At 43.9% G+C, this 13,593-nt stretch overlaps 1 protein-coding gene across 1 annotated transcript in view; it reads left to right on the top strand.

The window, feature by feature from the left end:
* Positions 1–2,739: 2,739 nt before the first annotated feature.
* Positions 2,740–13,593, top strand: part of LOC126285222 (protein O-mannosyl-transferase TMTC2-like) — a 534,787-nt gene continuing 523,933 nt past the window's right edge. Inside the window, exons 1-2 of the mRNA XM_049984523.1 lie at positions 2,740–2,899; positions 10,248–10,414. Coding sequence (XP_049840480.1) covers positions 10,329–10,414 — 86 coding nt within the window. The 5' untranslated portion in view covers positions 2,740–2,899; positions 10,248–10,328. The remainder of the gene's footprint in view (positions 2,900–10,247; positions 10,415–13,593) is intronic.

Genomic DNA, 13,593 nt, shown 5'->3' with positions numbered 1-13,593 from the left:
GAAGAGATCTCCACTTCGTCGTACTCGCACGGATTTGTGGACAGCGCTGCAGGATTGATGGTGTCATTTCCCTCCAGCAATATTTCAGACATTAGTCGAGTTCATGCCACGTCGTGTTGCGGCACGTTTGCTTCTTTGCGAGAGACCTACACGTTATTAGGTAGGTGTACCAGTTTCTTTGGCTCTTCAGTGTACGTACTCCTCTTCCCATCACTATGGTTCCCCAAACGTCATCGTCTTCATAGACGGATTTGTGGACAGTCCAGCAGGATTCCTGTATGTCACCTAGTTTGTTTAATTATATCACTGTAGTACTTATGCAACAGTTACTGTATGCAGTGAGTACTAATATGTTATGAAAACCTCTGTGGAGAGGGTTATACTTAAAAATTCAAAACTATTAATTTTACGTACATTATCTTTCTCATAGACCTTGCTTTTATAATTTGCTGAGCATATCTGGAACACACTCATGTTGACTAGACTATAAAGGTCCCATACATTCGTCATTAAAAACAGAACCCTAACAGGATCACTTTGTTGTCCACCTGTCTGTATTTCTGGCTATCTGTCTATCTGACTGTTAAAAACGTTATTAGGTAGGTGTACCAGTTTCTTTGGCTCTTCGGTGTATATACTCCTCTTCCCATCACTATGGTTCCCCAAACGTCATCGTCTTCATAGACGGATTTGTGGACAGTCCAGCAGGATTCATGGTTTCAGTTCCCTCCAGCGCTACTTCAGACAACGATTGTAGACGATTGTTACAGTGTCTGTGTGGCTATGAGTTGTACTTTTTCGTATGGCTTATCAAGCCAATGTCAGCCCGGCATCTCTTTCGTGACGCTTCAGTATTCCAGACGATACAGTATTACTCCACTGTGGTCTCATGCTGGCGCGCGTGTCCGACCTGTTGGTGTTTATGGCAACGCTCTCCATATCTCGTCTACAGGAGTCCTTGAACCACAACACGCGACGTCCTACGGATAAGCTCTTAGGAGCCATACCGTGGAGGCGTTCCAATGAGCGGAGGGAATTGATGAATGGGGCAGGGTCTGGAAGTTGACAAATTGCGCATACATAGGAAAAGAAGTCCACACTGTACAACTACTCCTTCAAGACAGCTGAAATGTTGTTGCAGTAGGTGTTAGACAGTACTGCTTCGTTGGTCACTCGGTCCTTCCACGTTACACCGAGGATGGATGTCAGGCAAGAACGCCCTTACTAGATTTAGTGTATTGGGGACTCATAACATAGTAATTTGTGTACGTTAGCAGTAAATAATCAGATCACTACGCCTGTGGTTCGACGTGCCGCCCAAAATGTCAGTTTTGACTGCTGATACGAAAATGTTGACTGGAATACTCTCTTTCAAATTCTGAAGGTGGCAGGGGTAAAATACAGGGAGCGAAAGGCTATTTACAATTTGTACAGAAAGAGATGGCAGTTATAAGAATCGAGGGGCATGAAAGGGAAGCAGTGGTTGGGAACTGAGTGAGACAGGGTTGTAGCCTCTCCCCGATGTTATTCAATCTGTATATTGAGCAAGCAGTAAAGGAAACAAAAGAAAAGTTTGGAGAAGGTATTAAAATCCATGGAGAAGAAATAAAAACTTTGAGCTTCGCCGATGACATTGTAATTCTGTCAGAGACAGCAAAGGACTTGCAAGAGCAGTTGAACGGAATGGACAGTGCCTTGAAAGGAGAGTATAAGATGAATATCAACAAAAGCAAAACGAGGGTAATGGAATGTAGTCAAATGAAGTCGTGTGATGCTGGGGGTATTATATTAGGAAATGAGACACTTAAAGTAGTGAAGGAGTTTTGCTATTTGGGGAGCAAAATAACTGATGATAGTCGAAGTAGAGACGATATAAAATATAGACTGACAATGGGAAGGAAAGCGTTTCTGAAGAAGAGAAATTTGTTAACATCGAGTATTGATTTAAGTGTCAGGAAGTGGTTTCTGAAAGTATTTGTATGGAGTGTACCCATGTATGGAAGTGAGACATCGACGATAAATAGTTGGAGAAGAAGAGAATAGAAGCTTTCGAAATGTGGTGCTACAGAAGAATTCTGAAGATTAGATGGGTAAATCATATAACTAATGATGAAGTGTTGAATCGAATTGGGGAGAAGAGGAGTTTGGGGCACAACTTGACTAGAAGAAGGGATCGGTTGGTAGGACATGTTCTGAGGCATCAAGGGATCACCAATTTAGACTGGAGGGTCAAAATAGTAGAGGGAGACCAAGAGATGAATACACTAAGCAGATTCAGAAGGTTGCAGTAGGTACTGGGAGATGAAGAAGCTTGCACAGGATAGAGTAGCATGGAGAGCTGCATCAAACCAGTCTCAGGACTGAAGACCACAACAACAACAACAACGAAAATTGTTGACGACCACAGCTGTAGAGGGTAAATACTGTACGGGAAGGCAGAGGTCAATACATGCAACAATTGAGGGCGTGGGGCGACGGCGCTGGTTTGAGATGAAAGTGCTGCCACGAGAGAGGAACTCGTTTCGTGCCGCATCGAACCAGACGTGTGACTCGAAAACTGGTTAGCCCACCGCTGGTGAGGGAGACAGTTGAAGGCTCTCCCCGACGTGCTGTGCTGCCCACACACTGCGCATGCGCGGCTGCTCCCGCGCCGGCGTCGCGGCGGACTGTGACCCGGAGGCGGCCGTGCGCGCGCGCCGGCAGCAGTCGGTCGGCGTCGCGTCGCGCCGCTTCCCGTTATAAGGGGCGCACCGCGGCCCGCCGCCGGAGACAGCTGCGTCCACAGGCGTCTGGCTGGCGACGCTGCGCGTCCGGCGTCCGGCGTCGCTACGCACTGCCGCGCCACCACGACACTGCGGATCTGAGCGTGCAAGCATAAGCGCTCCGCTGCTACCGTCAGGTACTGGTCCACGTACCGTTCCTTACAGTTGCTCAAGTTCTAGACAATGGGTGCATTTATTCATTACTGTGCACCCCGGTATTTTTGTAGCCCTTTTCAAGCCCTCGTTTGCGGATTAAATTTAGTATTCGAAATGCATCCTCAGCAAATATCTATTTTCGTATATTAGTTTTCCAGATTAAACTTCTCTTTCTTGCTGCAAGGGTAAAACGCAGGGCGTTAGTGGTATTTCTGTTGGCTACTGACGATGGTGTACTAAACAACATTACGTATTTATGTCATTTGCACACTAATAATCATTGTTGTAACAAGTAGTATTTTTTCAAGTTGGCTAGTACTTCCAAAGATATGTGGTAACAGCAAGACATTAATGATTATTTTCCTCTTGTTTGCCGGCCGGAGTGGCCGAGCGGTTCTAGGCGCTAAAGTCTGGAACCGCGCGACCGCTACGGTCGCAGTTTCGAATCCTACCTCGGGCATGGATGCGTGTGATGTCCTTAGGTTAGTTAGGTATAAGTAGTTCTAAGTTCTAGGGAACTGATCACCTCAGACGTTAAGTCCCATAGTGCTCAGAGCCATTTGAACCATTTGAAGCCCTTGGTTGAAGTGTGCAAGCATGGACGCAAAAAGGTCAATCTATAGTAACAGCCGTAGTTCACTCAGTGATGCAGCCACGACCGTACAGAAAACATCAGGTAGTAAATTATGTGACGTGTTCGTGGGAAGACTGTTGGACACAGAGCAAAAAACAAACAGCGTACTGACGTGTGTACATATTAAGATGCCGCTAACACCCTGTACAGTTCCCACACGCGTTTCATTGTCTGCGTTTTCCAGTCCGTATGTGAAGGCTAATCTCAGCAAGCATTGTAGGGATTTTGATATGGTTTCCACAAATAGACTGACTCACGAGGAAGGTTTGTGTCTGTAATTTATGACCCCTAAGCTAGACAATTTTTCTATCAGTACGTACTTCGTGCTACTCGTGCGAAACCAGCGTGCGTCGCTAGTTTATATTAAATACATCTTCGGCGGCTTTCTTTGGAATAACGTACTGTTTTGTTTTTGCATACGTCTTGAGGATCCGTCCGCTGAATTTTGTTTGCATGAGTGTGCATCACCAACGGTTTCCGTAATTTTAGGACTGAGTAAGTATATTTATAAATCATTCTGAGAAATCACTTTCACAAAAAATACTTGAAAATTTGTACAGCACATACTGGTCACATGCAGAGATGATATCTTCCGCTTAATAGATGGACAACCAGCAGAGATTGATCAGCCACATGACGATATTAATGGAATACTTAAAAAGACTAAAAGTGCGTCTCTCAACCGAAAAACGCATCAGACTTGGTGGTGAAATAACCAGGAAAGACAAAAAGCAATGTAACATTTTACTTATCTAGATATCACAGTGTGACCTGTTTCACATCCGTGTGTGAAAACAAAACTGTACATTACTCCAGTTGACATAAAACGCGATCCACTCCATTTGGTATTGCAGAAGGGAAAGGCGTTTTATTTATAAAATGAATATTCGTGCTCTTTCTGCAGAATATGACTCCACCAACGACCGTAATCCACTTTTCTCTTCCTTTTTCTGTTTCACCACCCAGATAAGTTTCGCCGCGCACTTGAATTCTATGGGTATCCGTCTCTGTTGCTACGATCGGCAGTTTAATTATTTATTTGTCAGAAGATACTGTTTTCGTATACGACTGTGTACGGATTAACACTAAGCCATGTAAAACGTTACACTGGTTCGCAAAACACAAGTTATTCCTCACTGTTACTTCTGAATATTTACTTTTTTCGTTAATATAATAAGATGCAGGTTCTTTCCAGTCTTAGAAAAATATCGAAGACGCATATTTGTTATTGCTAAAACCGACATGCCCTTTCGTAATAATCAAAATCCTTTATTTCTCTTGCCCTATTATATAATTTTCCTCAATAACTCAGAGATAATCAGACACTCAGGACAGCAGCCACTGCATATGTGCCGACTCATTGCTCGTCTTTTACTCTCATTGTTCATTCTTCATGTATTAGAATCTTCTACATGTTTTGTTTTATTGGCCACCACACAGGATTTTACTTCCTGGCGTTAATATTTATCAATGATAATTCTATAACACCTTAAATATTCCGTGCTCATCTAAATCAAGACTCTCCTTTTCTCTCGTTTTGATACCATTATTTAGTGTGGGATGACACATTCCGGGAGTATGTTGCTAGTTCTTTTAAACTGTTTTGTCTGAGTATATCTGGCGCCGTAACTTTTGTCGTTTGGTGTGACAATGAAAGTAAGCGGCAATACTTCGATAGCTCTGTCTATAAAATTTACTATGTGTTTATTACAAATTTTTGTAGAGTATCTACAATGTGTTTTTTAGTCCTCTAAGTGCCAAAAATCAATGTATACCATTATGCAAATTTGCGTTTAGTTCACTTAGAACAAGACAAATATCAGTAAAATACGTTGTATTGTAGCACTATGTACATCTTATGGGTAGAATTAACGAAGTTTTCTATTTAACCTGATAGTACTCTCAAGAAAAACAAAAAAATAATAGCTACGCAAGTGTAATAAGATTAAATAAAGTATACTTACTAGATGATGTTGTCCTTCGTGGTTTTCCACTTTTGTTATTCTTAGTTTAGTTTGGTAGGTGTTCTAAATTTATATTCCATCTCTGTACTTTAGCCTTATTCTTCTAAGGAATGTGGACATCTTATTGCTGAGGAGTATCCACACCGAAAAACTTGCATTTAATGTTTTCGTTCGTTTTAAAACTATAATTAGTACTATAATACTATAGTATTTCCTAATGTTAAGCCATTTTACTGTGTAGAACATGATTAAACTCATATCTTTAACTCATTTCCACATTCCAGATCACTCACTGTGATGTTCATAGAATAAGACTGTTGTAATTATACAAGCCAAGATACTGAAGTATTTCTGAACATACCATTACATTTATCTCAAAATGGTTTTAAAAAATAGAAAGTTTATTGATGTATACCGTATAAAAGGTAACTGACAGTTTCCATCAGCGAACCTTGATGATGACTTTTCACATACAGTTACCACTACACCAATACGGCTTTTAAATAAAGTATAGGCTACTGGTATGAGCTTTCTCTTAGAGCAGTGCACCACATCAATTTTCACACGTGTAAAATGCTGTAACCAAGTAGGATTCCAGTGAAGACGCCTCACAGATGTAATGTTATTACGCGGAAAGACATTATGGAGGGTACTGCAGGCGTGACAGCATGACCAGAGTTCTGTTGACATTTGGTTAAGTTTACGATTACAATAAACTGATATCACATCAGTAGTTCGCCAATTGCGATAACACCCTTCCCCGTATTTACACATCTTGTTAGTCTGCTATACCCATTGCCTTTAGTTAAGGAAGTCCTCGCTTTCATATTTCTCGAATATCCCGTGAGCTGCTCAGTACCGAGAAATGAGCGCTGCGGTGCTGCAGACATGTAGATGCACTACACACAATTCGGCGTTCTTAGCGCAGCACACAATTGAATACAGTCTTCTCCTGACGGTGCTGACAGAGATAGCTGTGGAGACTTCAAGGGTTCAATTGAAATGGTGCGATCTGGAAACCGAGAAAATTTCATTCAGGCACATCGCCACCAAAGACTATGACGCCACAGAACTCAGCGTTCGCAACGTGTCATACAATGATGCAGAACACTTACTATTGTTTTACAATATCGTCCACCTTGTCAAGATTAACGGTGTATCTACCCTCTGTCCATGAACTGTTTTGAATTTCCTTTGATACACTTTAAGGATACTTAAGGTTTTTCAGAAAGAGGAAAAAGTGTAACAAAACTATGAACGTAGTGGATGACACATAAGTTTCACAGTACCGCACTATCGATTTTTTTTAACGAAATACATATATCTGAAAATTGTTTAAAATTCTTTCTCCTTCTTGACAAAATCTCAAACGTAGTCACTAAAATTCTGATTCAGATTAGAGACTGCATAGCGTACCAAATAGTTTTAACTGTGCTTTAAATAATCGCATATCGTATGTATGACACTCGAGGTTTCATTCTAATTTGCACAACATTGGCTGCCAATTTTTCAGTGCCAAAGTAGTTGATTTCGTAATTTTCAATACTTGTTTTACTATTTCCTCTGCATTTCCTTTTTTTCCCAACTGATAGGGTACTAGGTGAACCATAAATTACTCTTTTTTTGTTTATATGCACAGGAAAACCATGACAATGTTATTATGGTCTTGAGCTCCCCATACCAGTCTCTGCTGCACACTCTGATCATCCATGGGTCCGATGTACACCTGTGTTTCTTTAGTATGGTCATGACTTGGCCTCCCTGTACAAAATTTACTCCCCACACTTCCTTTCAGTGCCAAATTAACTGTTCCCTCACGTCTCAGCTTTCGACCTAGCAACATGTAGTCGAGTTTTGCCTTGCAAATCTTTTCCCCCATTTCCTTCCAGTATCTTCTCATTTACTACTCTGTCTTTCCACCTAATTTTCAACAGTCCTCTGCAATACCACATTTCAATAGCTCCTATCGTCTTGTTGTCTGTACTGTGTTACCACCCACATTTCGCTTTCGCATGAAGTGACACACCAAACAGTAGAGTCAGAATCGCAAACATTTCAATGCCTACTTCATTTTACTTATTTACGCTTCACAGGAACACTTGTCTTACTAATTACCTGTATACATTTTATGTGCTCTTTACTTCGACTACAATTTTTTGCACCCACTTCGGAAAACGCATTTTCTACTTTCAGTGTCTCGTTCTCTAATCTAATTCCGGCAGCATCGTCTGGCTTAATCCGATAGCACTCAAGTACCGCTGTTTTAATCTTGTTTTTGATCATCTTAAACATATTTACATGCCACTGTCCATTGCGTTGAGCATTTCTCCCAAGTTGTTGTCCGTTTGTGATAGAATTATGATTAATTGGCACACTTTAAAGTTTTAGATTTTGATTCACTTTCCGGCTTTCTCTTTGATTTCCTTTACTTCTTGCTCAACGTCTGTGTTGAATAATGTGGGGGATAGGTCATAATGCTGTCTACATCTACATACATACTCCGCAATCCACCATACGGTGTGAGGTGGAGGGTACCTCGTAACACAACTAGTATCTTCTCTCCCTGTTCCACTCCCAAACAGAACGAGGGAAAAATGACTGCCTATATGCCTCTGTACGAGCCCTAATCTCTCTTATCTTTGTGGTCTTTCCGCGAAATGTAAGTTTCGCGGCAGTAAAATTGTGCTTCAGTCAGCTTCAAATGCTGGTTGTCTAAATTTCCTCAGTAGCGAATCACGAAAAGAACGCCTCCTTTCCTCTAGAGACTCCCACCCGAGTTCCTGAAGCATTTCTGTAACACTCGCGTGATGATCAAACCTACCAGTAACAAATCTAGTAGCCCGCCTCTGAATTGCCTCTATGTCCTCCCGCAATCCGACCTGATAGGGATCACAAACGCACAAGCAGTATTCAAGAATAGGTCGTATTAGTGTTTTATAAGCGGTCTCCTTTACAGATGAACCGCATCTTATCAAAATTCTACCAATGAACCGAAGACGACTATCCGCCTTCCCCACAACTGCCGTTATATGCTTGTCCCACTTCATATCGCTCTGCAGTGTTATGCCCAAATATTTAATCGACGTGACTGTGTCAAGCTCTACACTACTAATAGAGTATTCAAACATTACAGGATTCTTTTTCCTATTCATCTGCATTACTTAACATTTATCTATATTTAGAGTTAGATGCCATTCTTCACACCAATCACAAATCCTGTCCAAGTCATCTTGTATCCTCCTACAGTCACTCAACGACGACACCTTCCCGTACACCATAGCATCATCAGCAAACAGCCGCACATTGCTATCCACCCTATCCAAAAGACCATTTATGTAGATAGAAAACAACGGCGGACCTACCACACTTCCATGGGGCACTCCAGATGATACCCTTACCTCCGATGAACACTCAGGATTGAGGACAACGTACTGGGTTCTATTACTTAAGACGTTCGAGCCAATCACATACTTGGAAACCAATCCCATGCTGTTACCTCCGTTTTGCGTTTTCGTGTTATGCGTCAATGGGAAGAGGAGTGGCTGGTAGTCGGTGAAAATAAGCTGCGTCTGGTCAAGACCACCACGAGGCCTTGGCGTACATCCTGCAGGCGGGATGAGGTTCTCGTCACTCGCCTCCGCATCGGGCACAGTGCCTTAACGCATGGTTTTTTTACTCCGGCGGGAGGACCCCCCCCCCCCCCCAATCTGCAGTGCTTGTGGCGTCCAGATTACTGTGCGCCATATTTTACTTGACTGTCTTTTATTCTCTCACCAGAGGGAGGTGGTTTTTTGCCACCGGATTTGCCCACTATTTTGGAAGAAGACGCAACGACTGTGGTTAAGGTTTTACGGTTTTGTGTCCTGTCCAATTTGTTGCCTCGGATTTTAGGGAGCAGATTTTAATGTGCTGCTGGCTGACTGGCTCACCCAGGTTTTAGGTAAGAGGTCCGCCAGTCACGATTAGCTACTTCTTTCACTTCGATTTCTGTTTTCTTTTCCTTGTGCTTCCTTTCCCTTTATAGTGCGTTTCTTCTCCTCTTGTTTTGCCTCTGTATGTGAGGATTTTCAACTGCGTCAGGTCTGTGTCTTTTAGACGTTCCCCTTGTCCGCTGTCCGTCTTCGTCCCTTCACCGCATGTGTTCCTGTTTCTATGCGTTTGGGCGCTCATGACCACGTTGTTTAGCGCCCGAAAACCTCAAATCACACACACACACGCATATGCTCGTACCATAGTTAGAAGTCTGCAGTGGGGCACCGAGTCAAACGCTTTCTGGAAGCCAGGGAATATGGCATCCGTCTGATACCCTTCATCCATAGTCCGCAAGATATCATGTGAAAAAAGGGCGAGCTGCGTTTCGCAGGAGCGATGCTTTCTAGAGCCGCGCTGATGCACGGACAGCAACTTCTTTCCCTCTCCTTCCTGTCTCTCTCCCTTCTAAATTACCCCCTACCATTGCGTCATTCTCGTCGGTTATAACTGCTGTCTGGTTTCTGTACAAGTTGTAGATAACGTTTCACTCCTTTTCTTTCATACCTTAAAGCTTCAGTATTCGAAAGAGCGCACTCCAGCCAGAATTGTGAAAATCGATGTGACGTACACAAGGTGGGTGTTACACCACTGCAAAGAGACTAGACGCGCTTTATTGTTATGCTGTGCCCGTAGAGTGACGGATGAGGAGCCAGTGTATGCGCCTGCCCTAAGTCGCTCTGCGGCCCCCTCTGCTTGCAGCTCGGCCGGCGCGCTACGTCACCGGGCGGCCGAGCCAACAAGTGCCTGGCGAGGCAACAGGTCGCGGCCCCCACCCCCACCATGGACGCGACGGCCCTGGCGTGCGCGATGCTGGCCGCCGCCGTCTACTGGAACACGCTGGACGCGGGCTTCGTCTACGATGACAGGTGAGTGCCGGCCGGCGTTCGCTCTCTCCAGTCACTCTGGTGTTGTTTGCATCGTGTTTCTCTCAAGCTGTCAACCACGTGTGGCCACACGTTACAAGCATCTCCGCAGCCTGAACGGGCGCAACAGTTACGCACTGAGTCCGTCGTTATACTTATACACATTGTATACGCTGCGGTTGTGACTGTACTTCTATGCTATACATACACTCCTTGCCATTAAAATTGCTACACCAAGAAGTAATGCAGATGATAAAACGGGTATTCATTGGACAAATATATTATACTAGAACTGACATGTGATTACATTTTCGTCGGCCGTGGTGGCCGAGCGGTTCTTGGCGCTACAGTCTGGAGAAGCACGACCGCTACAGTCGCAGGTTCGAATTCTGCGTGGATGTGTGTGATGTCCTTAGGTTAGTTAGGTTTAAGTAGTTCTATGTTCTAGGCGACTGATGACATCAGCAGTTAAATCTCATAGTGCTCAGAGCCATTTGATTACATTCTCACGCAATTTGGGTGCATAGATCCTGAGAAATCAGTACCCAGAACCACCACCTCTGGCCGTAATAACGGCTTTGATACGCCTGGGCATGAGTCAACAGAACTTGGATGGCGTGTACAGGTACAGCTGCCCATGCAGCATCAATACGATACCACAATTCATGAAGAGTGGTGACTGGCGTATTGTCATAAGCAAGTTGCTCGGCCCCTATTGATCAGACATTTTCAGTTGGTGAGATATCTGGAGAATGTGCTGGATAGGGCAGCATTCGAACATTTTCTGTATCCAGAAAGGCCCGTACAGGACCTGCAACATGCGGTCGTGCATTATTCTGCTGAAATGCAGGGTTTTGCAGGGATCGACTGACGGGTAGAGCCACGGGCCGTAACACATCTGAAATGTAAAGTCCACTGTTCAAAGTGCCGTCAATGCGAACAAGAGGTGACCGAGACTTGTAACTAATGCCATCTCATACCATCACGCCGGGTGATACAAAAGTATGGCGATGACGAATACACGCTTCCAATGTGCGTTCACTGCCATGTCTCCAAACAGGGATACGATCATCATGATGCTGTAAACAGAACCTGGATTCATCCGAAAAAATGACGATTTGCCATTCGTGCACTCAGGTTCGTCGTTGAGTGCACAATCGCAGGCGCTCCTGTCTGTGATGCAGCGTCAGAGGAAACCGCAGCCATGGTCTCCGAGCTGATAGTCCATGCTGCTGTAAACGTCGTCGAACTGTTCGTGTAGATGGTTGTTGTCTTGCAAACGTCCCCATCTGTTGACTCAGAGATCGAGACGTGGCTGCACGATCCGTTACAGCCATGAGGATAAGATACCTGTCATTACTGCTAGTGATACGAGGCCGTTGGGATCCAGCACGGCGTTCCGTATTACCGTCCTTAACCCACCGATTCCATATTCTGTTCACAGTCATTGGATCTCGACTAACGCGAGCAGCAATGTCACGATACAATAAACCGCAATCGCGATAGGCTACAATCCGACCTTTACAAAGTCAGAAACGTCATGGTACGCATTTCTACTCCTTACACGAGGCAACACAAAAACGTTTCACCAGGCAACGCTGATCAGCTGCTGTTTGTGTGTGAGAAATCGGTTGGAAACTATCCTCATGTCAGCACGTTGTAGGTGTCGCCCCTGGTGCCAACCTTGTGTGAATGCTCTGAAAAGCTAATAATTGGCATATCCCAGCATCTTCTTCCTGTCGGTTAAATTTCGCGTCTGTAGCACGTCATTTGCGTGGTATAGCAATTTTTTAAGTGGGGAAAATGTTACATTACTACTAAACCATCGTAAGGTTTACTAATCGATATTTTATCCGGCGAAAGTCATATTATTTAGGTTAAGCATTAGTTAATTACAATCATTAGATGTCCAGTGGTATGTTACCTACCAAAGAAAATACCAACTGCCCTGATTTTACGCACTACCGCAATCGTAAATTTTAGGGGTGTTTAGTAATCTAGGGATAATGGTTATCCGATTTATAGTTGCGTCGTTTTCCTTATCCCTCATTATTCTTCCGTACTGATGTTCTCCCGAAGTTTGTTTTAACTCTCAAGACACAAAGGAATTAAAAACGTTAGCTGACAGAGGCTGTTGATTTAAATCAAAGGCGAACTTGAAAATTTGTGCCTGAGCGGCATTTGAACTCGGGCCTCCTGCTTATTAGGCAGATGTGCGGACCACTTCACCATCTAGACACTAGAAAGCCTCCTGTTAAATCCAGATTCTCGCTATATCCAAACAAAACTGACGCAGTGCCCTTCAGTCATTATCCTCACCATTCGCGACATTTCGCCAGTTGTCCGAAGCTCGTGGTCTGGCGGTCGCCTTCTCGCTTCCCGAGCACAGGGTCCCGGGTTCGATTCCCGGTACGGTCTAGGATTTTCACCTGCCTCGAGATGGCTGGGCGGTTGCCTTATCATTTCATCATCATTCTTGAAAGTGGCGAGATTGGACTGAGCATTGTTTGGGAATTTGTATAGTTTCTGATAACCGCGCAGTTGAGCGCCCCACAAACCAAACATCAAGATCATTTCGCCGATTCCCGTAAAAGTTCAAGTTTGGTGTGCATCTGCACTGACGGTGTCATTCGCCATATCCGCCTTAATTACATAGTCCAGATGGCATAGTGGTCAGCACATCTACCTAGTAAGATGGAGACCCTAGTTCAAATCCCGCTCCGGCACAAATTTTCAAGTTCGCATTTGATTTAAGTCAATACCAACTGCCAATATCAGTGTGTCTTGATTCAGAGCGACTACGGGATCAAAAATGGTGTCTATTCTTTTGGACATGTCCGAAAGGACAGTCACCACATATATAACTTAGCTATATTGACAATATTACATTCAGAACATACATACAAACATTGCAATACACAACGTCGATACAAGTAGAATTTCCACAATTTTGAACATTTCTACTAGCGCAATTGCGAAGCCACACGTTCTAAATGAGTTAAATAACTAAATGCCGTGTGAGTTGGGCCTCCCCTCGTGTAGACCGTTCGCCTGGTGCAAGTCTTCGCCACTTCGGCGACTTGAGCGTCGATTGGGATGAAATGATGATGATTAGGACAACACAACACCTACTCCCTGAGCTGAGAAAATCTCCGACCCAGCCAGGAATCGAACCCGGGCCC

This window comes from Schistocerca gregaria, chromosome 8, assembly GCF_023897955.1.
Source record: "Schistocerca gregaria isolate iqSchGreg1 chromosome 8, iqSchGreg1.2, whole genome shotgun sequence".
NCBI classification, from domain to species: domain Eukaryota; kingdom Metazoa; phylum Arthropoda; class Insecta; order Orthoptera; family Acrididae; genus Schistocerca; species Schistocerca gregaria.
This window is presented reverse-complemented; position numbering and strand designations above follow the sequence as displayed.